Here is a 26,463-nt window from a genome sequence, read left to right on the forward strand (position 1 = left end):
CACATCATAAGGGTTAATAACAGAGTTACCACACCACGCTTAAATGACGAAATAAATCGGTGTTTTAAATCCAACGACAATTATTTTTAGATTTTCTTTTCTTCTTGTTTTAATCATTTATTTTGCTGAAAAAGTGTAATTTTTGAGTAGGAAAATATTCTGTAGGGAGTAACTCCATTTTGCCTACTTTAATACATTTAATTCATAAAAGAAAACTCTCCCGAACTTGAGTTTTCTTTGAGTGTTCCATCACAATAATCGCTGTAGATTCAACATTTGTGTACATTTATAGTAGTTTATGGAAAACAAGACTTACAGAGAGATTAACCAAACAATCATATAAATAATCGTATCAATTACAACAAATATAAAATTCATAGATCAGAATAATCAGAATCTTCCTCCCCTAGACCGCACCCATCTGTAAAATGGGCGTAAAAAGCTTGTATGCCTGCTCGATGTATTGCACAGCGGCAAACATTTCGGCAAAGAATGTGTTGACGCGCTCCTTGGACGCCTCTGCAGTGTCGGGGGAAGAAGCACCCTTGCTGCTCAGTAAAGCCGCAAAGCGATGGCTCAGACCCTGCAGATGGCCATTGCATTGCTTGCAGAGATTGACAATGCCGTCGACCTCATTGGCGGTGCTGTGATGCTGCTTCACCAGCAGCAATTCGGCAATCTTGTGCAGCTTACACATTTCCAAAGCACAGGCTTCGCTCAGGGCGTGTATGCTCTGGGCATAGGCCTGTTCCAGATCGGCTGCGGCGGCCTCTTCCGACTTTAGCCAAGTGAGTGACTGTTTCCAGTGGCTAGAGAAAAGAAGAAGAGTTCAGTACAAGTTTTTCCTTGGGCTTGGATTACTCACTTTGCCACCTCTTCGAACTGAATTCCCAGCTCGGCATCTGCTATGGTGGCCAACAGACGCTCGCCGAGCTCCTCGGGCTCATAGTCGCCTTCGCTCTCGCACTCCAGATCCTCCAGCTCCAGCAGTTCCTTCACCTCGTTTATGGTCTCCTGCAGATCGGCCAGGGCATTGCCACTGACTGCATCCAAGAGCGTGTCCAGCTTCAGGCGCGACTCTTTGGATAGAATTTCCAATGCCTCGTAGTGCACCAGACCGCAGTAGTTCTCGAAGAGTATCTCGAAGCGCAGTTGCGCCTTTTTCTTCTCCAACTGAAGCTGCATCAGGGATTCCTCCATTTGATCGGCATCCTTTTTGGCCTCCAGGAGCAATGCGCTCAAATTTGGTTTGTTGGCCTCCAGACCCAGGAGCTTCCTCTTGTTCATTAGCTTGGGATCGTTGTCCTGCAGTATGGTCATGGTCTTCTTGCCAATGCCCTCGAGGGTGTCCAGTCCCGTGTTAAGGACTTTGGAACCAAGATTCGTGACGAAACCCAGGCCAAATGCATTCTCCTGATTGGGATCGACTGGTGTCGCTGCTGGTGTTTCCTTGGGACTGACGACCGCCGTCTCCTCTTTTTCATTCTCTGCGGCATTGATGCGTGCCATCTCCTCGGGATCGGGTACTCCTATAATCTGATTGAGGCCCTGATTCACTTGTGTCGTTATATTCCCCAGTCCCTCGGTGGCTGTGCTGAGGACAGAGCTCAGCTTACCACCCCACAGGCCCCACGAGGAAGACGACGAGGGCTCTGGAGCTGAAGATGTGATTACGCCCTGCGTTGTTCGCAGCTCCAAGTCCAGAGGTTTCTCCTTCTTCTCTATTGTGTTGTTGTTGTTTCTGCCGTCATTGTTTTCCTGCTCCTGCTCCTTTTCCACGTGCACAAACTTGTCATCGTCATCACCCCAGTCATCCCAATTGTCGTCTTCATCACTCTGATCCCAATCGTTTGCTCCCTCTTCTTGCTTTTCTAGTTTATTTGCCATAATTTCAGATAAATTTGCTTGGATCCACGTAGATTTGTCTATTCAATAGAGATGGCATGGCTTATTAAAATATATTGAAATAACAATATATCGATATACGTTTTGTTGTTGATACTTGCAGTCACAAATATCCCATACACACTGAGCCCAAAGAAACACCGAAGCACACCATTTCCCAAGCATCAAAAAAACATCTGATTGAATTGATTCATCGGATAAAATTATGGTTTTAGCACTTTTACTAGCTAGTAACATCAAACATCAAATCAAAGATCAAAGTCGAGGAATAGTGCTTGTATATGTAAGTGTGAACGTATACTATTTTTGGTATATTTCTGTGGGATTTCTGTGCTAATATTTGAAACGCAAAAATAAGCACGGGAAAGCGCCTGGCCGGAAAGGATTTCCCAGACCGTTTAGACACAGGAGAGAATTTCCATCACGGAGGATTGAAATCGCCGGTGGATTTTACCTTGCTTACCCGGAATTTTTGTGACGAATTTATCCCTTGTCGACACCTTAGTTTTTTGACACAATTTTCTCAGCGTGAAAGCGCCCTTGTTTCCTGAAAGCTCGATAGAATAAAAAACTTCAAATAATAAATAAATAAATAATAATAAATAAATAAATAAATAATCGGATAAAATTATTGTTTCAGTGGTGAAAGTCTTTGCAAGCTAGTAATATCAAATAGAACATCAAAATCTAGGAATCTGATTAAAGACTTCGGTATATTTACGGTATATTTTGAAGATGCATTGGTATATTATGGTATATTTACGAGGCCCAGACGGTATTTTTATCAATAATTCCGTGGTCACACTGGAGCCCTATCCGGCTCCCATTTTTCCTAGCCGCGTCCCGCGGCCATAAAGCTCACAAAAATCTCTTCGTTGAAAAATCAGAACAAAACGTACATTAACAATTAACATTCAGAATAAGTGATTAATTTGTTGTATTTATTGAGCAGTGAACGAAAACATAAATTATTGTTGCATGGGCGAAGCCAACTGTGCCGCCGGCCGTGCTGGCGGCGTTATCTCGGTAAAAATGTAAGTAAAAATAGCGCGCTGCACTGGCGGATTGTATGAAATATGAACATGGGTTTTTATATTTCATATGGATATATTTAGTTATGTGTGTGTGTGTGTGTGCGCCTGTTAAAGTGTGCTGTGTGACAAAAACTTCCTTCGCGAACGTTCCATTGAAACCCTTTTTGGGTCTACGCCGTAGACTCTACGGATATAAATGCAAAGCAACAGAGCCAAAACATAGCGAAGCGCAAAACCAAAGCGTAGTGCAAACAATAACAGAGCATGCCAGGCCGCCTGGCATTATCATGCAATTTCGGAGGCTACAGAGCAACGCAAATTTATTGCAAATTCAATTGTTAATGAATGTTACCAGTTATTAACCTCCGTTTTCCCCTCTCTCTTTCCCCTCTCCCTTTTCTTTTCATTTCCTCATTGCCTTTATTGTGCCTGCTATTGAACAGCTGATTCCATGGTACTAGAAATCATGGGGTAAGGTCAATAAGGCCGGCAGGCCAAATTTTCGAAAACTATTTAGTTTTTAGAAGTTAATCTTCAAAACGTGAATTTCCTCGTTTTACTTTATACGCTACAATTAAAATTTTTCTGGCCCCTTGGATACAAAAAGAAGAGAGTTGAAAACTTACCTATTACTTTGTTGCTGGCAACATTTTTAGGCCCCCAGCAACATTTAAGCACAGCATGGTATGTTGCGAATTGGGGTGGATTAAACTTTACTGGTTCGTTCCTCAGCAACACGTTTCTTGCCGAGCAACATTTTTAGGCCCCCCGCAACATTTGAAGGCGGGCGTATTTGAAATCGGCCTTGCCGCCCCCAAAATTGAATGAACCGCGGCCAAGTAAACAACACAATCGTGTGAATTTTCTGAACTCAGAAAAGCGTACGGCGGTAAAGTTGCTGATCCAAAGAAAATATCCGTTTTGTATTTCCGCAAAGAAATCCACCACAAATACATATTATCAAGAAAAATTTATAAAAATAAATTCCAATAAAGTGAACTTGTGTGTGAATTAGAATCCAACAATTCATTCATTTAACTGAGCGTGTATGTGTGTGTTTGTGTGTGCCCGTGAGTGCGCCTCTCTGATTGGGGAGCCACGCAAATGCCGCCGCCAAAAATAATTTTTGATCAAAGAAAATACAGAGAGAGAAGGGGCTACTTTTGGCCTCTTTTCTTTCTAGTTGTTTGGTTTTTTAACGCGCTGCATGCCGGCGGCCCTGGCCATATAAAAAAGGCTAGAAAATACCTTTCGAGTGGGAGACGGAGGGATGTCTGTTTATAGTTGATATCCCCACAAGGGCATCATCATTTTCCGTGGATTTCTCATTCATGTTTGGTATTCCGCGTCCGATTCTTGCTGGCCTACTAAATGAAACTGGCTCACACACACACACACAAATGCACACACACACACACACGCACACATAGGCGAGCGCGGCGCGCGAAAGGTCTCTTACCAAATCTGCTCTCTTACATGTTTCTTTCTGGCCTGTTCTGGTTTTTTTTAGGTCTCCGACTCGTGGTCAAAACGAAAGCGCCAAAAGCAAATAAAACAGATAAGAAGTAGCCAGAAAAAGGCATTTTATAGTGTGTGAAGTGAAAAAAAAATATATTAAGATTCGGCCAAGTGAAAGAGCGCCGAGCCACCCCAAATCCACTGCAATTCTGCGGTCGATAAAAAGTTAATTAATTCTACAGAAAATAAAATACAAAACAAAACAAAACCCGAAATAGTGCCGGGATGAGTGCCAACAGCAGCAGAGTCAGGAGGCGCAGCAATAGCTGGTCGTCGGTAAAGCAGCCGGCGGCGCAACTTTCTCTGCCGGCAGACGATGACGTCGCAGGGGGAAATGCTGGAAATTTGCTGGAAATGCCCCGCATATGCCGCTGCTGCTGCAAACGGGATTTGGAGCTGCTTAACCTCTTTGGGGCCGACAAACCAACCATATCCTCCACAGACATGGGGATGGAGACAGACACAGACACATCTACGATGCGACGCCGCAGCACCACCACATCCACGCCGCTGGGGGATCGCACCAACGGTAATCCCGTAGACTACGCCCTGAGCGGCGCCCACAGCAGCATGGACATTGTCCTCGAGGAGATGATCATCTGGATGCTCAATGTAAGTAGTTGCTACCGTTATCTCTCGCTCTTGACCTCCCCTCACGCACTCGAACGTTGTTGTTCTTTGCGTTTAATTTTTAATGTGATTTATAGCGCACACGCAAACAAACACACACGTGTCGGACTCATTTAGTTTGAAGTACCGTTGACCGTCTCTCGCTCTCTCGCTGTGTCTCTCTCATCTTTTATTTGTCCTTAATGCAGGGAAATAAATTAAATTGTCTGGACATTTGCACAAAACAAAGCGGTGGAAAAGAGCAATACATATAAATAATAAATAATACATACCATGTACACACGTTGCACCCCGATAAACCTTCTCAGAAGTTGACTACACCGGCGGCTATCACGAAACGGTAAATGTCCGTCGGTGAAAAAAGTTTCGTGTAGCAGAAGCCTAAATCAAGAGTCAATGGAAAAGCTTTTGTTCCGTTGGCAGCAGTGCAGCCAAAAAATTAATATAAAATACATTGTATAAATAGATACATCCGCATATCAGGACTTAGATAATCTCCTATCTTATCGTAATCAAGGTCCGGGAATATCATTTCATTTATTTGCTTTAGGATTTTATGACAAACCTCCATTTAGATTAGACGAGCACTCCGCCCGTTGAGGTTTGTATCTGATTCGGATATGGTCTATATATTAAATAGGCTTATTTTTATGATCATTTGGCTGACCTTTTTAACCGCCCAAAGCCATAAATTTTAATGATCGTAAATAAGGGTTCCCCCCAATTGAATACTAATTTGTTAATTTATCTCCAAAGAAAAAGAGGTGTGGAAGGCAATTAATAAGTTTCATAAAAGAGAGAAAGTTCTGCGCTGCATTCCCGAACATACGCAGTGGCACCCCACACCTACCTCGACTTTGCAGCACAATTGACTCAAAAAAATGAACACTCGCCACTCTGCACTCTTGGGATTGAATTTCAGTGCTCTCAGGTTCAAGCTGAATTTCTGATTGTGCATTTTTTTAATATAAAACAGACAGAAGAAATATTTCCGATTAGCTGAGCGCTCTGTGTCTCTCTCTACAAAGGTATCTAACTCTACAGACCCCAATAATAACCTTGTTTTTTCCTCCCGTGATTGTGTTGTTTCTTGGTTTCTTATCAACGCACATCATCATGTTTTGTTTCTATTTGTTTTCATTTCCAAAAGACATGGACTTTTTGTCCCTTAATTTCCTAGCAAATATTGCCGGGTTTCTTTATCAGAATGAACACCTGAAGGGGAAACTCTTGTGTCTGCTTTCGACGCATTTCCTGCACCTAAATATTCCGCAAAGTGTATCCAAAAAAGGTCTTGCCACACATTTGCTTGAAGTGCTTTTCCTTTTCCTGATTTTTCCATTGTAAATATTGTTGTGTGTGTGAGCTATTTGCTATTCTTAACATTCTGGCACATTGCGTGCCACAAGAAAGCATTATGCACGTGTGGTTCTTGGTAGGAGGGCGCCGAAGCACCCAGTCCCAGAACTTTTCTTTGGCTTGCGAATCGAGTTTATATCCAAGCTATAATTGCCAAGAGTCGCCAACGTCAACGTTACTTTCCGGCCAATTATACGGCACCCGCTACTGGCTGCCGGGCTACTGCTTTGGCCCATTGCCGGCGGACCTCGAACGACCATCATCAGCAGCGCTAGCACACCTCTTGGCCATTCATTCCTCTAGCCACCATTACCCATTAACAATAAAAGCCACAGGCGTGCGCCTTAAACTCAGAAACTGGTTTCTTGAGAGCCGACGGCCCACGCCTTTTGGGAGGGTGTTTTAGCTGCCCCTCGCTGATTCTCAAGGTGTTGCATGAAAAATTGTTTGACCTTAAGAAACTCTCTGCGGAGTCGTGGGGGTCAACTCCCAGTCTCAGTCTTTCAGCCTCGCAGACGTTCATTAAACAATTTCATTTTCGTTTTGTCCATTATTTAGTGGAGTAGAGCAGTCCGATCTGAAAGCGAAATGAAAAATGAGTTCAGCCACAGCGTGGCTTTCCGCTGCGCGATTGAAAAAATGCCATTAGCATTTTTGGAGCAAAAGCGCGCCTCTTATCTAATGATGATGATGTGTTCATGGAAGGCGTTTCTCTGTGGGCAAGGGGAAGCTTTGGTTAATAATTAGGTTACAAAACGAAACCCCCAAAAATCACCCAGAAAATAGGAACAAATGTCGAAACTTTGAATCGCCACAGAACAGAACGTATCATAGTTTCGGTTTCCAGAATAAATGTTTATATTTTTCCTTAACTTGATAAACGATAATTATAGTGATGATCTGGTCAGTTCTCACACTCAATTATTTGGGATTCCCTCTTGATTCGATTTTAATTGAGGCTTAAAGACTCTCCACAAAAGACTTCAAAGAAATTGTAGAAAGGGTTTAACCTCAAGCACACTTTAACCCCTTGAACTTGTTTTGTTCATTGTCTTTCATTTGATAAAACAGAGAAAACTGTAATTATGATTTATTTCTTTCTCACTTTCGATTTATCGAGGGGAACATTATTTGAAACTGTTGATTTTCCAAGAAGTTCTCTTATTATCTCTCGAATAACCTTTACCACTTTGTCCCCCTACCAACTTTTATTGTTCATTTAATGTAATCATTGAGGGAACTACAAAATGTAACTACGATTTACTTTTCATTGGAATTCCCCTCTTAATGTCATGATTCCCCGTTACATTATTTATGGCGTGATCGATAGAATTTTGTATAGTGTTTTTTGTACTCGTTCTTTTATCAATGGATTTTCACGGACTTGATTAAGTAAATCAGAATTATAAAGACCTCCAAGAAATGTCCCAAGCAATCTTTTAAAGTGTTTTTCGAAATGGACAGATGGGCTGTTGCTACAAACGGACGGATTGTGATTAAACCCAAAGGTATTTCCGTGACACCCCTTTGATATGATGATTATCTTCATCTATATTATAATCTACGACAGCGAACAAAGCTAGCGATTTGCGACTCTTTTCCATTGTCAAATTAATTGTCGAGCGAGAAACACAATTAGGCCGAATGGCAATTAGCCCACGTTTACGCTTACGACACCCCAAAGTACACCCCACGCATAACAATTGGGGTTAATTCTCGCATTCTTAATAAAGTGAGCTGTAATCAAAGCAGAGCAAGTGTTTGAGTAAATACAGATTGCAAAAAGGTAGGCATTGGATATTTCAATTAAATGTAATTAACAAATTCTTCAGTCTATTTGTTTCCACTTTGACTATTTTGTTATCAGCTCTTCCTTCTCTTACTACTACTGTAATAGACCACAGTGACAGCTAGCATACGTTTTTTCGATGAGGAAATCCAAGAAATCCGATTAAGCGAAGGTTAATTTAGGTTCTTATCAATAAAAATAAAAACACTTCATTTGGGTCACTTTTTTCCCCATTTAAATTAACTCTATTTGAGGATTTTCTTATCACGTATGTACTTGAGATGATTGTTTTTGGTATATTGTTGGATAATATAAATCCTTGCATTGCTCTCTCATATCCACAGAGCTTGACGGGCGTAATTTCCTTCATCCACTTGAAATTGAGTCAAGCTGTATTACTATTCTTATCATATTACTTGGCACGTGTTCGTTGATTGGACAACAACAAATCTCGCCATAAATGTTTATACCAGAGCTGCGAGTAGATGTATACAGTGAAGAAAAATTCCACAAATCAAAGAGAGGGCACGTAAACAGAGAACAGAGAGCAGAGAAAAAGAGAGCGTGTAGTCAGAAGGTGTGAATTTATTTGATGCTATAGTTAGCATAATCCAAACAGAACTCACAGATCTCAGTGAAGAAATTTTCGAATTTCTATCTGCTTATCTGTCTGAGCATCTACTTTTCTATCGTACTTTTTAGCTCTCTCTTGCGTGTTTTTTGTATGCCCAAAAGCTAGGAATGTTGAGCAAATATTTACAAGTATTTATGTGACTATTCATGAAACTTGTATGCCGTTTTCTTCTTTGAACTTCTGGGAATATAACACCATTTAATTCCATTTTAGACATTTCTTCCTCAAATCGTTCCTTCATGTGGTTTGGTCACCATTTCAATATGAAATATCTTGAAGTAATATCTACTCTCGTTTACCTGCTTATTGCAGCACTTTCCTATTCCTGTTATGATTCTTATTATTATATAGTTTTTGATTTGGGTGTATCACCCAGTATTTGGTTCAAGTTTAAATGGTAGCGCGAGCACCCAATGATTAGCAGGGCTCCTTATCTGCTCCTCCAAAGAAACTGTTGACTTGGCAACGCCACTAACACCACGCCTTTGGGGGGGCCGCCACCACTTATCGGCTCTTTTTTTTGGCATAAACAAGTCTCTGACTACAAAATAAAACAAACAATTGAAAATGTTCAGCGAATATCGGGATGGCCTCACACAAATTATGAAAGTTATTTATGTCGTGTTTGGCGCTCTAGTTTAAAGTCGGCGGCATTTGGCAATTTTTGCTGGCAGCTCTTGCATTTCTGCGCTGAGCAAAGGTTGTCTTTCGTTTTTAACTCAAATCGCAAAAACCCAATCAGCAGCAGACTTATTAATTATGAAAATAGATGCTGCCGTCCGTGTGATTTGGTGGGTCGTAACATGTCGCATAAATTAATAAGTCGTGAAAATAAATAATACAAACAGTCAGATGAATTCAAAACAGTATTCGCGTTGCGTCATTAATTGAATGTGTCGCTGCGGTTGACCTCCTTTGAGGAATTACGGGGAGAAAATTTGCTGGCCCTTTCGTTTGCCTTTTGGCGACAGAGGCTCCTGATAGCAGATGGGAGAGCAGAGCTCAAATACGATAATAAAATGTCAAATTCATGCTAAGATCATGTGTCTAATAATGATTCGATTTTCGCATTCAGCTTTGCGACTGGCTTATCAAAACGCATGAGTATGAGTGTTTCCCCCGCTAATCAGCCAGCAACAAGAAATATTTTTGTCAATGAACCTATTTTCGTGAACCTCAAACAACAACGAAATGTTTTGTTTGCATTAATTAGGCAACAACAAATATACAGAGCGGATCCTCCTGTTTTTTAGATTCCATTATTTTTAGACTCGTATGATATACACTCCACTCCAGTGTACTTTTAATGGATTTAAGTGAAAGCCGTTGTCATTTAGTACTTCGAAACGTAATCTAATTTATGGATATGCAAAACACAAACACGACTTTTACATTCTCAATAAAACATGCAATCAAATATGATAGCATCTCTCATGCATTGGTTTGCTAGTTCAAGTTCCATTGCAATGCCTAACTACCATGTTCGTGATCTGATCGGTCTGATCGATTCCTGGAATAAAAGGTCTAAATTGAATAACGAACCGGTGCGAATCATTCAAGCAATCTTGTGTCTGGATGGGAACGTTCAAAGTACGCTTAAATATATTGCTGTGAAAATTGTTCCAAAACGTTCAATTAAAAAATTAGAATAATCATCCTAATCGTAGTGTTTGTATTTTCCATTATAATAGTAAATATTTCCCATCTGTGTATTTATGAAAGGAGAATTTATTATTTATTTCTACAAGAGAAAGAAATTTTTAAAATAATGCCTTAGTCGTGACAACGACGAAAAACGAATTTATCAGTTCTCTTATGGAACATTTAATTCATTCGACAAATGCACCACATAGTTGTCTAAGGTATTCCGTAAATCTAAGTGCTAACATGTACCGACAGCCATGGCTGAATCGCATTTAATATTGATCACAAGAAATCTGAAAAATACAGACACAGGGGATCGACTAGGGGATCAAAAACCCTTTTTTGTAGCTTTCATTGCTCTTTTTGTACTCGAATCTAGACTCTAGAGTACCAGGTAGAGTCACAAGTACCTTGGGAACAATAAAATGTTGCCAAAAATAAAAGCAAACGCATTCGGTGAGAAGGGCAACATAAGAGGGGGAGGACTACTTTTCATAGGGCTGTTGTTGTTGTTGTTGTTTAATCTGATAGTGCAATTTGAACGGTTCAATTAGGCGGCAGAAAGGCAAACATAAGGCGGGACACGCAAACGAATTGGAATCCCGCACGCCCAATCCACAATTCCCACACACACTTCCACACACAAACATTCAGACAGAGATATACGCACGGACACGCACAAACGGAATTGTACTTTTTTTTCCATAAATATTGCAATCGAAATGGGAATTGGTCGAGTGAAAGAGGAGGGAGTGGGGTGGGCAAATGACGGATGACGGTCGAGGGGTGGATGGATGAGGTGAGATGCTCTCGTGGCAGGGGAACTTCTGAATGCGGAGGGTTACGAAGTACGTGCTGTCGGCAGGGTTTGATTCGGGGATTTTTCAATGTCCTTGTCTATCCATCTCGCTCTCTCCTGTCAAAACCACAAAACACTTAACAAACTGAAACGAAACGAAAGGGAACGAAAGGGAACGGAACGCATGCAGCCGTGCATTTTATTTGTTTTTCCTACTTAACGGCACATCTTTTGTTGCCCTCTTTCCGATCGGAATTCGATTTTCTGCATTATTATGTTTGCCGTTTGACCCACGCTTCTGTCTGCCAACAACGGCCACTGACTGAGGCTTAACCCTAGGCTTAGGCAGCTGGGAAAACAGACCAAAACTAATAATCCAAGCTTTTCGCACAATATTATTTTGCAATTTCGTATTTTCCGCTGTTGTTGTTGTTGTTTGTGTTTAGTTTTTACCTTACGCGTAAAGAAGCGAATTATTTGATTAACCCAATTTCCACGCTATTATTATTGCCAACATCTCCATCCCATTACCCCACTTTAAGACAGGCTCGAAGAGTTTTGTCATTGCAGATGGTATTTTAGCTGTAAATACCCTTCAATAGGGTACTTCTCTTTTACTTGGAAGTTTTCTGAGTTATAGGAAATATTGATTATAAATCAACGGAGATAGTTCAATCAAACTTTACAACTTTTTGCATATAATTATTATCTATATAATCGGATTACTTTCTCATACATTTGTCATACAAATTTCAGACTCTACAAAAGTGTAGATATCCAAAGCTTTGTTTCTCCGAATCTTTGTCTCACTTTTCGTTTTCTTCTTTTCCTCTCGTTTTTTTTTTGTCGTAATTGTTGCCAGGTCATAAAATGCAGGCCGTTTGTTCGTTGTTGATTTGTTGGTTTTCTTTGCTGTTTGTTGCTGAATGAATTTGTTTCCCACGTGGTTGTTTTGTTTGCTGCTGCTGCTGCTGCTGCAGGCCGTTGTCCGTTCACTTACTTTCTGGCATTTTCCGTGGTCCACGTTTTGGCTTGGGTTTGCTTTTAGTTTTCGTTTTACTGAGATTTGTCGTTACTTTTGTTATGCCCCTATTATTTTTATTGCTTAGCTGGTTTAGTCGCTTGGTTAGTCAGGCCATGTACCGTTTTTCCGGTTCTTTAGAAAATGTTGGGCTTTTCAATTCAATTTTCCCATTGATTTAGGGGGTTAATGAAAAGAGAGGCAATTGAAAAGAGAAGGCTGTTGAACTCGTGACTTCACACAGCATGAACGGCAGGGGAAGAGAAATGCAATAGGGGGATCAGTTTTGCCAATTTAACTGTAACCAGGGACTTTTGTGTGTGTTTCCTACTGCCACTGCATTGCACTTGGGGATTCTTTTATGGGACATTTCTATAATATGCAGAACACACACATGCAAAACACAAACAAAAATTCTCGGATGCGGTGCATGTAAATTGCTCCAAGGCTACTGGGTAGGGGACATTAAGGAACATTTGCAAGCCCTGATATGTTCTCGTATGCGCGTATGTAAATTACCCCCTGCTGGGGTACTTCTACTGCTGTTCCCTTTTGCCGCTCTCAAAAAAAATGCATATGACACTTACTTAAGTTTCGACTAAGTAAGCTACGGGAATGCCAAACATTTTCTTGATCAACATGACTATAATTAATCTTCTTATTAAGGTTTTATATTTAAATGTACTCCCACCAGTCAGTCACTCCATAAAATGTCCAGTAAGTGTCATACGCAATAGTAATGAACTTTGGGAAATTTGTATGACTTGTTCCCCTCTTAGTTCCCCTACCCAAAAATAAAAAAAATGGGAACATTAGTTCCACTCAACTGATTCTCTGCTCTAATTGAGTTTGTGTTGAAGGTTACTCCCCACAAAATGCTTCAAAATTGATTGAAGATTTACCCGATTAGTTAACATGCCTACTCGTATGTTGTTTTTGTTTACATTTTATATATATTTCCATCCATTCCCCTCCATTTCGGAGAGTTTTGTATGCCCCAAACATCTCAATCAATCTTTTGGTTGCTTCGACACACCCTGAAATTTTTGTTGTGGCTGCTCTACAATTTTCAAGCGGCTGTCAGTTGAAGCGCAAAGATGCTTATGAATCTGTAAACAAATAAATAAAGAAATATTAACACAAAATTACCGAAATACCAAACTATGTTATAGATTTATGTGCTCGTTATTAGGCTATCGCTAAACACTTAATATGATTGTTATTGAAATTACCATGAATGGTCATTGGTCGGGAGCATCTGATCGGTAAAATAGAAATCATTTTGTGGATCTTCCATTCATTAATAATGCATATGTAAGTATCCGAATACTTCAAGGGAACATTCTCCCGCCCAAATATCTCAATTAATCTAATGTTGCCAGGGCATTCGAGCTTCGGACACACCTTTCGATTAAATTCCTTCTCAAATGTTGTTTCCTCTGCATGACGATGATGACGTTGGATGTTGTAGTCAGCCAAAAGCCGGTTTACAGAGAGCCCTGCCGCACGTTTACTTTATATCTGAAGTGTGTACGTAACTTTGAAATTGTTTTTGTTGTTGTTTTTTGTCTATTGGTTGTCTGGCGGCTTTTTGCATTTGTTGCGCTCTATTTGACTTTTACTTTTCATTTGCCACTGGAGGAGCATTAAGTTTTTGTTGCTTTTGTTGTTGGGGTCTCTTTCTCTCTCCCGCTGTCTCTCTTTCCATAATGTTGACGCTCACATTTCCGCCTCCATATCATGATGTTGTATGATTTTCTGTGTACATTTTTGTGTGATTCATGGCTTTTGAAGATGGAAAGTAAAAAGAAATTACAGTCAAAGCACGATGGATCGAACGAAAAGCATACAAAACTTACAACTTTGAGCCTATGTAACTAATATACTTTTTTAAATGTTTGTGACAATGGACAATATTTTGGTTCTATTAAGAAGTTAAGAAGAAGCTGCAGGCAACCTTATTTTCGTTGACTAACAGTTGCAAGAGTTGGGCTTATGTCAATGCATGCATACATTTACATCCACGTAAGCCACTCGACCGGATGGTCGGGAGGTGTTCTGCATTTCGCTCGTAACAAGCTCTGGCTTGGTGTCGCTTGGCCCACTTGATGGTGCAGCAACCGTGAGCCCTAGTGGAAAGGAAAGGGGAAACAATAATAAAGCACTGGCACTACCCCACCATAACGGGTTAAAAGTGTGTCAGGATAATGAAGTGTACCTGGGGCAGTCATCTAGAAAGCTCGAGGTGCCGTTTTAAGAGGTATGTGAGTCTGTTGTTTGCTTGGAATCTCTTTGCAATTGCAATTATTTCTGGGACAGCCCGTGTGTGGGCTGCTGCGACTATGGAAAGATTGTTCGTGTTTACTTTTTCCGGAATATGATCTCAATACTCGTACAATTGATGTGGGGATGAAATGAGGCTCTGAGCTCACCAAATATGGATAGGGGGAGAAATTGGGGCTAACCCCGTAACAGATCTCACTCTCTCTCTCTCTCTCTGACTGCCTGCAATCTATTGGACTAGATCTTCATGTGCCCGTAAATCGTAAACTTCATTTTATCTTAATTAGTTTGTTATGGTCACATATAAAAAGCCAAAGCAGCTGGGGATTCCTCTCGTACGAACAGAAGCCGAGAAGAACAGAGAGGATGGGGGAAGTAGAAGAGAAGTAGAAATTACATAATCTTCCAACCCCTCCCTGATCTCTGATAGGCAACCAAAAATTTTAAGCTCCATTTATGATGCGGAGCGGAGGAGGGGCAGGAGGAACGAACGGAGGGCGCGGCAAACGATAAGGAAAGTGAGTGGAAATTGAATTCACTTTTTCGGTGGTGGCCTTTATATTGTATGTTAATCTGATTTAAGTTGCGTGTCTGTTAATGTAAGCCACATTATACGCTTGTCTCTCGTCTGGGTCTTGGGTCTTGGATCTCTGTAGGTCTCCGCTCTACAGTCTCCACAATCTCCTGTCTCGCGGTTCGGCCTCTCTTTTTTGTTGAATTTTTTGTTTGCACGCCCCCCACAAAGACACTCAATTGTGCGCTGTCCGGAAGCGTTGTCCCCCGCAGCCACCGCATCCACCCCATATTTTTTTGATCAAATGGGCGTATCGCGCGGCATCGTGTAAGTTTTAGAGAGGTTTTTTTTATGTTCCATCTATTCAATGTTTTCCCTTTCCAACACACACTTGGGATTTGGCCTCTTCAAATTGATTCTGAAGTACTTTCTGGGGACTTGAGCCTATAAATTATCTCTTTCATGTTGTTCACATGTCAATGGCTAATAAGACAAAAGCATAATATGATTTATGCCAAGAGGAAACAAATGGCAACAAATATGCCTTACTAATAGTAGATGTAAGCATTCTGAAGTGCGAACGCAGTTGAGTGGGATGGCAATCTGATGTAATGGAATAAGAATCGTAGTTTAGTTAGTTTAAGTGGCAGTCCATTTACACGACTGGACACCCATTACATCCACATCCATTTAGACAGAGCATTTAATGTCACAGCCAATAATGGGGGGTCTCTTAGTGTTTAAATCATGACAGTTGTACATGTTTGATGATCAATTTGTTGAACCACTGAACCACCCACCCGTCCATTGAATCATTGTTTAATAAGTGGTTAGTGATTTAGAGCCACAATTAACTAAGTGAGAAAGTGAGGGTCTTGGAGTGGAGACCATGGAAGTCCTTGCCCCATTAATAAAGAAAGAGAAACTAGATCACATTAGTGATGAATGTAGAAATGTATATTTTGTATCGCTTATAGCGAATGATGTCTTTCTATTTCATTCCAAACGAATGTGTTTTTTCCACATGTAACATTTGTACTGCGAATTAACGCCAATCCGTATGGGAACAGAGCCATAAGATTCATTCGGTATATCATTTTAGTAGTAGAATTTAGCGTGCATCCAATGGAACTCTGCACAAAAATGCCATGACATTTACAAGCTAGTAAAAATAAGTAGATCACACGCTAAAGAAACCCACGACAGCTGGATTTTCTGACTGTGACAGCTCAAAGAGAATGTTTGCACCAATTAGAGGGTCTTGTTTTAATGTTATTTTCTCCTGAAGTGATAGAACGATTATCAGGTTAGGCTTCGGTGCCTTTGAAGGCTACATATGTAGGTGGATCTTGGCTGGTTCTCCCTCTGACTTTGATTTAATAAACCAAAAGAAAAAGTTTCGCTTTGTTTAGCGCTTAAAGAAGACATTTTCTTCACGAAGAGCCAATATATTTCTATAAATAATATACAATTTTCAGAGGAGTTTCTTGTCCCAAAACAACAGCCTGATACAAATCTTTGTTTCCGCCTCTTTGCATGCGTCTTTCACACACAACAGCCACTTTATACGATTGAAGTCGAACTCACTGCGGACAAAGATGGGAAATAATACGCGAAAGAAAAAGGCTGCATGGCTTAATGCCCGACACTGTATATACCCACTGATCCCACGATTGTTCTAGTGGATCCCTGAGTATTCCTTTCCAAAAGTTGAGCAGAATATTTCAGGCATCATCATTCTTTACTAGTTTTAATTAATAGTTTGTTAGATCAAGAAGCAATTGTCTCATTGCTTTTGAGTTCGAAATTGCATTCCATGGATTGTTCATTCTTTTGGTTCCATGGATTTTTTAAGTTTTGGTTCCGAATTTGTTTACCAAGTTTTAATGCCAAATCGTTAATATCCGTTTGCTAATGGAAAATCTTTACTACTCTCTGAAAGGGTAACCCCTTCCATAAAGGAGTGTTGAAATCCCGTCGTCTCTGGAGAGAGAAAGTGTAGCCGTGAGGCAGAGAACTGCTGTTAATGATTTTATGAAAACAAAAGCCACAAGAAGTTTCTTTCTTACCCAGGCATCGGACTTCAGATATCTGGCTGGGCAAATGCCCAACTAAACGCCATAGTTTATTGAACTCCGAAGCTGGTCAGACCACATGAAAGCCAACTCTGGGCACTGGCACATACCCTCACACGTGCAGATGTCTCTCTTTTTACCGGTCAAAAAAACAAACTTGTGAATCAATGAAGACGATTCACGAATCATCGTGATGATCATCACCAAGCTCTGATCCATGCAGATGATGATGAAGAACCCACTTGGACAAGTTCCAAAAACAACAGCCAAACGTTTTTGTACTCATTTCCATTATGCTAACGACACTATCATCGTTGTCGTCGTTGTTGCTGATTCCACTGCGTCATCGTTCCATTCCACCTCGTAGCCGTTGCTCTTTTTTGGATCCCCAGACCGAAAGCCCGTGCTAAGGTCAATGGCGACAGCTTTCAGTCACCAAAAAAAAAACGAAATAAAAAATTAAATAAATAAAAATGCAGAGTTCTGCTGTGTCTTCATGTACATATTTCTTGAGAAAACATTTCAGTGAAAAGAGATATGTTATTGACTTGATGGGAAGTCCATTTTGGCATTTCGTACATCTCGTTCTGTTTTTTGCGGTTTGCCAGCTGATAAAAATATTAATCTTGGCATGTAAGATTTACCCCCAACCCAACACTTTCACTCAGAGAATGCTCTCAGAGATCTCTTTTTATGGCAGACATTGTATAAACATTTTTGGAAATCTCAGAATAGGATGGCCAATTCAGACACAATTAGACTGGTACTCAGAATGTTTACCCATTAAGAACTTGAAGGGGCGCAGCAGCAATTGAAATGTTTCCAAGAGTTTTCTGTGTTTCAACGTCATGCTATTGAAATTTGTGACCCCCAATCCCGTTCGGACTTCCTTCACAATCTCTTTTCTTTTTGTATATTCCGTTTATCCGAATGGTTTAGGTACAAAAATTGTGTACGCTGGTCATTGTCGTGGATGTGGGCCATGCAACAGTCTGTTTAATTACGTTTTTTTTTTTTTAGCACATTTTAGCAGCTTCTACAGCAGACTAAAACAAATGGTGACTATGGTGAATAGTGGACTGTAGGTGGCAAACGCCTTTTGTCACATTTGGTTCATGTCAATGTTGATTTTTGTCACATTTCATCAGCTTTTAGCACCCGGCTTAATGAGGAGAATGTGAAAATTCTTTAAAGCTGCGAAAAATCACAGTCTGTTCAGGCTTAAGGGAGAGATTTGTTAATGTATTTAAACGCTAAAATATACTTTAATTTATTCCATGTAAATTATGACAGAGTACACGTTGGATTCTTATGGATAAAGATGTTGTTCTAGACAACTAGACAGCTGCATTTGTTCATCAATTTATGAAATTTTTGAACATGCTGTGGTGTCTTTTTGTTGAGTCAAACACACCAGCTGGCTTACAATTTGTTTGAATAAATTACTGTCAAAGATTTCGCCTGAACGACTCCTTTGTTAACAGATTTTTTTGCGAGCATTTCGGTCAGCAATAATAAATCATAATGCATAAATCATTAAGATTGATCACCAAATGATAATCACTTTCCCGCCTGACAAATTCTGCTGTTAATTTCTCATGTTCTATGCTATCCTCTGACTTTCAGTTTATATTCAGCCTAGTCCGACCATTAGCAATTTTTAGAGTAAAAGTCCCGAAGTTAGTTTCATGCTGCAGGCGGCAGTAAAGTTGAATTTTCTTTTAATTATACTTGAATCCTTTTAAATAAAGAAACAAAATCTATTTAAATAACTTTGTTGATATGCCCAGCTAAGGGGATCTATGCCATTGCCCCAATATCCATTCGTATGCTAATTTGGCTGGTCAACATTACCCCATTTGGCCATCTGCTGCTGCTGGACACAAAACTATTTTCGTAATCAAATCAAATGGCTCCTAAACGTCAAAAGCAGACAATTCCTTCATGCTACTAGGATTGTGCTTAATGTGGTATATAATTTCCTTAATATCTTTAGAGCAAAACTTGCTCCTGCAGCCATGAAAATAATTCCAATTTTCGTTTTCCTGCAGCCGTTATCAAATTTCTCTCTGTGCGAACTTTAGATTAGAGCCCCGCAAATCCCCAAATGTCAGATGGAGAGTCGAGTTTGTTTTGCAAAGTGTTAAGCCTCTAGAGAGAGAGAGACAGAAGTAGAGGGAGAGAGACCAACACAAATTGCAGGTGGCAGCCACAAAATTGTGGGGGCCCCTGCACTATTTCACAGACCATTTTCACTGTATGATTTTGCTGAGAAAAGCCAGAGAATATACGGAGTTCAGACATCTACTCTCGTGCTCTGTCTGTTTTGTTTCTTTGTTTAATTAATTTGGGCGCCCGGCCAATTGCACATTCAATTTAGAAGCATTTGCGCAAAAAAGAGACCACAAAATGTGATGTTGATCTTCCTTAAAAAAGCAACAACACAATCAAATTTAGCTCTACCCCGTTTTGTGGTCGTGGTCTCCTTCTGTGTGGATCTGGCCTTATAATTAAAATGTGATTAATGTCAACAATGTGGGCGAACAGAAGCAGAATGAACCAAACAAATATTCGAAGAATGTAAAATGAGTCTTGGGAAAGGCGTCGATCGTTTGCATGCTTTTTATTTAAGGAAGTTTAGAACGAATCATTCGATAGATACTCGTATTTCTCTGTTCGCCAGACGAAAGTTTAATTAATGAACGTTCTTTATTGTATACAACTTGAATAAACATGTCTTAGATTTATCCTAAATAAACCTTCCATTGGTCTGGGAATATTTTGGGATAGCTCTGCTAATGTATCATTCGTGTGTTTGATTTCGATTCCAATGTATTTCAGAATTGAATGAAGACTTCTTTGTTTTTCCAGTATTTTTGATTGATTTCCTGTATTTTGCAGTCTATTTTTAGATTAGTTTCAGTATATTTATGGTACATTTCAGTATTTAAAGCACACTTCCTTATAGGTTTTGGACCACTTGAAATGCAGATTTCAAAATGGATTTCCATTATTTTTCAAAGTAAATTTTTAATGTATTTCGTGAAAGTTTTAGGTACTTTTCAGAATGTTTTTATGTCCGTTTGCACAATGTTCTCATTACTTTTCACTATGTTAGCTCTCTTCTGTACTGTTTTATTTATTTTCATCTACCATAAAATCATTAGTTATTTTTATTTTATTGGTTTTTTATTGCCTTCTTTTAGAGTACTCACACTATGCAGTACCTTCATGTTTTATGCATTTTTAATACAATTATAGTACTTGTGGGAGTACCTTTTAAACCATCGTTTCAACCCCACCTCGTTCCGCTCAATCCACTTTCCGTTTCGGGTCACGCGTCTAAATTTTATTAACACATAAATCTGAATAGCAGAGTAGTGTCTGAAAGTTTGCCACATTTCTTGATTTTTTATTATCATTAATCGTTTCCCCTTAGCATTGCCATCTGTCATTCGGCATGCCAAAAAGGGTGCGCGAAATGCCCTTAAATATTGCGCACCTTTTACCCCCCCGTTTATCATGTTTCTTCAGAAGATTCCACTTAACTCAATCAGAGACAAATGTAATCAAATAATGCTGCAATTTCTGCGGAGTTGTACATGCCATTTGGAGCGGAGGGGGGAATCAGGGCTCAGCCTCAATCCGGGTCAGTCAAGTGTATCATAAAATCTAATAAAATGCGGAAAAGCAAACTGCTTCACACCCCTCCTACTCCTGCTTCTACTCCCACTCCCACTCCTCTACTCCCGCGAAGAGTGATGAGATGCCCAAGTGGTGGCTAGAAGTAGAAATGTCTGGCTTCTTGGATGAGCCCCGGAGCATATAAAAATATAAACATAAACCGCTACGATGTGTGACAAGCCAAATGCTTTTTGCTGATGCTGCTCTCGCAGCTGTCTATTAAGGCAGTTGTTGAGTCAACTTGACTACCATCAGTACTCTCTCTCTCTCTCTCTCTCTTCATCCAGTTGTCCCCCGCCCGCCCCTCGCTTAGTCGGGTTAATCAACTAAGCAAACAAGGCCATTACCGGCAGCTGGGTCACAATAACACAGCCACAGACACGACGCTACAACGGTAATCAACAGCAGCAGCAGCAACAACCAGAAAATCCCGAACCCAACCCAACCCAACCGAACCGAACAACCGAGAACAACCCCTCAGTAAAAGTCAGCAACACTTAACGCCTTTTGATTGTTTAATTTCTCAAATTGTTTTATGGATTTATCCCATGCCGTCTGTCGGTTTTTCGCCTGCCTGCCGTCTGCCTCCGTCCGGACACACGCCAATGAAAAATTAATGCAGAGGGTGCCAGCCACATTGTCTGATCGAGGGGGGGCAGAGCGGACAGAGAGAGAGAGAGAGAGAGAGAGAGCCACACCACACACCAGGAGAACATCAAAAGCCGAGGTCTTCATTTTTCACCGCTTTTGACATTTTGCAGCCACCGAAGCAGGGAGAGAGAGTGGGCGAAAGGTAGAGGAAGTAAAAGAGAGCAAGAGAGAACCACAGCACGAGGACGGGAGCCAGAGAAGCAATCAGCCAACCAAAGCGCAGCACAAGCCAGACCTGACAGCAGCAGCAGAAGGACAGAACACCGTAGACCGAAGGGGCGGTGGGGGCGAGTGGGAGTGTGCGGGAGAGCAGAGCAAATTGTGTGTGGATGCTGCGTGATAATCCCCCACTGACATCATGCCGACCGTCCGACAGGCGGCCCCGTCCCGGCTCTGCCCGGCCCTCCTGTGCGCATATTCCAATCAAATTAAGTAAAAAGGTTTGCTGTGCCGACGGCAAAGCAGAGAGTTGAGTTCCGTTTCGGTTTCCGTTAACGTTCTAGTTCCAGCTCTAACGCATTAAAATACCCTGCAAACAGAAATAATTACAACTGACCTTTGCCTAGGAAACACAAAGCAGAGCGGAGAATCGTAGTGCTGCTGCTCATATGAATTGCTGATCTCTCTCGCTGGTCTCTAGGAAGTGTCGCAACGGCGCAGCAGCAGCGTAGCAAAGGCAGCCCCAGCAGCAACAGATTAGATAAGCGAGCAGTCCGCGTAGGGGGGATAGAGAAATACTTAGAGGGAGATGACAAAGTGGCTTACGAAGGGGGAAAGGGTGAGGCGACCCGACTCATCTCAACGGTGGGAAAACGGTGTGGAGTTCATTGGGTTCACTGATAACAGTTTTAAATTTAAGTTGCTAATCTAAACAAATTTTTTGTTGCCTCTCGCAATGGAATTCTGAGATCGGTTTGTTTTTTGGAACGGACCAAAATTGTACTTTGGATTTTCTGAGCAGAAACTCAAGCAGAATGATTCGATTGGACCTTGTCTCTTGTTTGATATTTTGAAGTTCCCGAAATACTCTTGTTTACATGTTCTAGCAATTGCCAGAGTACTCTTTGGATATCATTAGGTTCGGTTTGGTCTTTCCAAATGTATTTCGTTCTAGTCGTTATGTTATTAAGATTAGGCATTCAGCAAGAATTGTGTGTTGAAAGAATTTCAACAATAAAATTCAGTTTTCAAATTCTGCTCTGATTTGGTTCACGGTCGATTTTATACACACAAACATTGAAGATTGATGAATGTTAACTATTTCACAGAGCTCCAATAAAAACAAAGCAGAATTCCATATATTTTTGCAATATTTTCTGTATCAACTAGATCAGAGCATGATTACTTTAGTTCCCTATACGATGTCTTGTAGAATAGTATCGTTTGAAAATTACCAGTGCAGTGTGTGCCTACTATATTTTCATTTTTAAGGATCTATAATATGTTGAAGGTAATTTGGAAGGTTGCAAAGATAGTTCCACATTGTTTCAACCGATTTCACGGTCTTGTATAGTGAATTTAAAAACATTAGGGTTTATTTCTGGTTTCTTCCGCCTTAAATTGTTGCACTTGAGGCCGCTGCATATCACTTGAGAATTTCCATTGAGTTACTTCCAGAGGCAAGGCACAGGCGTTCGTTCTTCAAATCAATATGCCCCAAGCCACTTTTACTTCATTTCATTATACCGCGCACACACAATTATCCCCCACCCAGATGCGTCCGTCGCTGGCCCGAATCCCGTTGGTGGCCTGGTTTGTGTCTTTCCCTCTGGCCGGCCGGCTTCCCTCTTTGTCCACTTGTCGTCCACTCTTCCGTTTCGTTGTGGCTTTTATTGCTCCGCCTATTAGCGCACACATACAGTTAAACACGAACACGCACACAAATGGCAGTACACGCAGCAGAAGCTGGGTGTGCGAAAGAGACAATTTCGCACTCGGCATCCTTTTTCTGTTTCCTTTTCTCTTTTGTTCCGGCGTCCGTCCGCTGCAATTAAGCCAAAATTGTCAAAGCCAACAAGTTCCACAAGTGGGTTGCTTTGTTGTTGGATTATGTGCGAAAAGGCAACATATCCCGCACCAGCAGCACCCCCCACAGACTCCCTCCAGCCCATGTCTGTGGGTTGGCTGACAAAAAGCTAACCATTTACCTCTCTCTCCTGCTCATCCACACTGTGCTCTCTGTCTCATTCTCTCTCTGCGCTTTCGGGGGCCTGTCTAATTTGCCGTTGTGGCGGGGGTATGATTTATTAAGTGCCCGTTTTGGGTCTCGTCCACCCACTGCTACTCTGGCTCTCTCCTTGGGGGGTACAATGTTCGGTACAATTTGATTACAAATTTTCGTTGTTCCTGCAGCTGTCCGTTGTGGTTTTTTTATGGCTCCATTAGAGTCGCAAACTGTTCCAGATGAAGTCCTCTGGCTGTGCTCTCATCTCATCTCTTAATTAGTTAAACATTGCCACTGTCAAACACTCTTAAACCTTTTCCATTGAGTGGCTGCAGCTGCCGGCTGCTAGCTGAATGGACCATGGAGTGGCCAACTCTCTCTCTCTCTCTCTCAACTGTTGAGTTTTCTTTCGATTTTAATTTGCGCAGCTCTGGACGGGGAGGCGTTGTGGACTCTCCCCTGTCTCCACGGGTGGGAAGAATTATCATCAAAAATGTAAATTTATGTTTGCATACAAGCGATTTATTATCTCTCTCACTCTCGCTCCTTTTCCCGGCTCTGTGCTCTGTCTATGGTCATCCCACTCGCTCCGTCTTTATTTATGGCTTTGGCTCTCTTTGCAACAGTTTACAGTTATTATTAATTTTATTTCTTCTTCCCCTGTACCGTCATCAATTTGAATTGCAATCTAGCCGCTGCAAAACAAAAAAAAAAAAAGAAACACTTTTACAGCTTTTGAATTTGCTTTTGTTTTAATTTCCATTTCTTTTTCCATTCAGTTTTTATGACCCCTCTACAGACGATATACGACTACAGGCTAAACATAAGCTTGTTTTAGCACAGACAAGGGAAAGTGTACATATTCGTGTCGGCACGCAGAAGGAAAAGCTTTCGAAAAATATCGGTAGAATTTAATACATTTTGTTGGCAGACATCCATATATTGAGAGAATTTCATTGCTAAAGTGTGCACCACTGCCTTTAATTATAATTGTAATGTAATGTGACACAAACACAACACAAAAACCATCCAAAAATGGTAAAATTGCATACTGACAAAATCATTATAAAAGTTTTATACCATATAACATTTGAAAGAATTCTATAAGCGGTATCAAAAGTTTCGCTCCTTTGGCTTTCTTTCTAGTGTTGGTTTTAATTTCCTTTTCTTTTGGCGTTGAGTTTTTCGAGTGCTGTAATTTGTTGCACATTGAGTGCAAATTAACACTATTTGTATGGCGTGTTTGAAGTTTTCCCTCCCATTTGCTTCAGTTTATCCGCCTCCGACTCCGACTTTGACTTTTACTCCTCCCCTTTTGCAGCTTGCTTTCTATCGTTTGTGAGAAACAAGGAAGCGAGCGAAAGGGCAAACAACTTGTTCAATTGTCTTCCCCAGAAAAGTGAGTGGAGAGGGAAACTAATGGAGACCCCAACACCATCGACAGCGCCAGCACAATCCAAATCCAATCCATTCCAAATCCAAGACAAATTGAGTCTGAGGGCATGCTGCCAATGGATCGGAATGATTATTGCTTGTGTGGTGCGGGATGGCCGGGCGAGAGGCAGGCATTCATTGCATTTATCTTGAACTAATCATTCAATTGTGGCTCTGTTTTTTCTAGGTTATTTATCCGCTTTAGATTTCTGCAATTTCGCAAGACAAAAACAGAATCGACGATTGTGTCATTTACTTTGCGGCGCTCCGTATCCGTCTGAAAATAGATTATGACAGCTGAATGTATCCGTCTGTCTGTCTGCATTTATCTCAGCGTTTCAGACTCAGTGCCTTTGCCTTTGCCTTTGCCAACAATTTTCAAACAATTTTAGAACCATTTAGGAACAGCACAGCCCAATAGCCCTGACTATGGCAAAAGTGTGCTGCAAAGAATGTTCATTAAAACATTCACATCTAAGCAAAGACCGAATAATAATAATGAATCTATAAATATATAGAACTATCTAGTATATTTTCATTAATAACAGTTATCTGGTATTGATTTTACGATAATGTTATTAATGTTTACAGATAAGAGAGCTTCGACGAACTAAATTTACTTCTCGTGCTGCATAAACTGGGAAAAACCGCTGGTGCCAAATTCCGTTTAAGCACTTTGCAGCCCCAAAATATGCTTAGTAATGGCACTGATTGATTTTGTATAGATTTTTTTTGTTAAGGGTAGAACAAATAAACGTTTTTGGCTTTAGTTTTTCACATTTACATACATACATATGTACATATCCGGATCGATTTTGTATTTTGTACTTTGATCAGTGACTGACTAAGGAACTATTCTCATTGATTGATGAATTACTTTTCTGCGCGATAAATCTGACAGGAAAATGACAATAGATCAGGATATTAGTAAGAAAACATGACAATCTTAAACCAACGCACACACCACTTATGTATAGACGTGTGTGGGGAATTATAAGAACCGAAATCACATGAAAATACGTTTGACAAGACTGCATAAAATAAACTTATGTAAGCCAAGGCAGTATCTGTTGAAAATATCTTTCATATCCTTATTTCACTTGCTTATTTCTCTTTTTATTATATTTATTTGTATAAAATTCATATTAATCTGTATTTATTATCGTTTGCAATCGCAAAAACGTGTAAAAAATTTCCGACAGCCAATGGGTACTTTTTTTTCATCGAGGTATTTACAATAAATATTTGAATATATTTTTCTGGGTATTTTTGTATGACTAATTGAGAAATGTATTACGTTTCGGGATGAGATCGCATCCACGTAA

General features: G+C 40.5%; 2 protein-coding genes across 5 annotated transcripts in view; one reads left to right on the forward strand and one right to left on the reverse strand.

The window, feature by feature from the left end:
- Positions 1-275: 275 nt before the first annotated feature.
- Positions 276-1,952, reverse strand: LOC117896097 (protein FAM114A2). Its single transcript, XM_034804148.1, has 2 exons — positions 866-1,952; positions 276-809 (listed from the first exon to the last, which is right to left on the reverse strand). Exons 1-2 carry the CDS (start codon positions 1,885-1,887, stop codon positions 407-409), a joined length of 1,425 nt encoding a protein of 474 aa, XP_034660039.1. The 5' UTR covers positions 1,888-1,952; the 3' UTR covers positions 276-406.
- A 770-nt stretch (positions 1,953-2,722) lies between these two features.
- Positions 2,723-26,463, forward strand: part of LOC117896077 — a 32,409-nt gene continuing 8,668 nt past the window's right edge. For 2 of the 4 annotated variants that reach the window (XM_034804111.1, XM_034804114.1), the window contains exons 1-2: positions 2,723-2,939; positions 4,450-5,069. In XM_034804111.1, coding sequence (XP_034660002.1) covers positions 4,683-5,069 — 387 coding nt within the window. In that variant the 5' untranslated portion in view covers positions 2,723-2,939; positions 4,450-4,682. Of the gene's footprint in view, positions 2,940-3,744; positions 3,829-4,449; positions 5,070-26,463 lie in introns of those variants that run through there. The other 2 variants (XM_034804113.1, XM_034804112.1) reach the window with 2 other exon arrangements.

The sequence above is a fragment of the Drosophila subobscura genome, chromosome O (genome assembly GCF_008121235.1).
Source record: "Drosophila subobscura isolate 14011-0131.10 chromosome O, UCBerk_Dsub_1.0, whole genome shotgun sequence".
Lineage (NCBI taxonomy): Eukaryota > Metazoa > Arthropoda > Insecta > Diptera > Drosophilidae > Drosophila > Drosophila subobscura.

Bases quoted from the DNA above. Each gene is read 5' to 3' on its own strand.
- LOC117896097 (XM_034804148.1), bottom strand. From the start codon at position 1,887: ATGGCAAATAAACTAGAAAAGCAAGAAGAGGGAGCAAACGATTGGGAT. The intron at 810-865 runs GTGAGTAATCCA...TCTTTTCTCTAG, and splicing joins CAGTTCGAAGAGGTGGCAAA to CCACTGGAAACAGTCACTCA.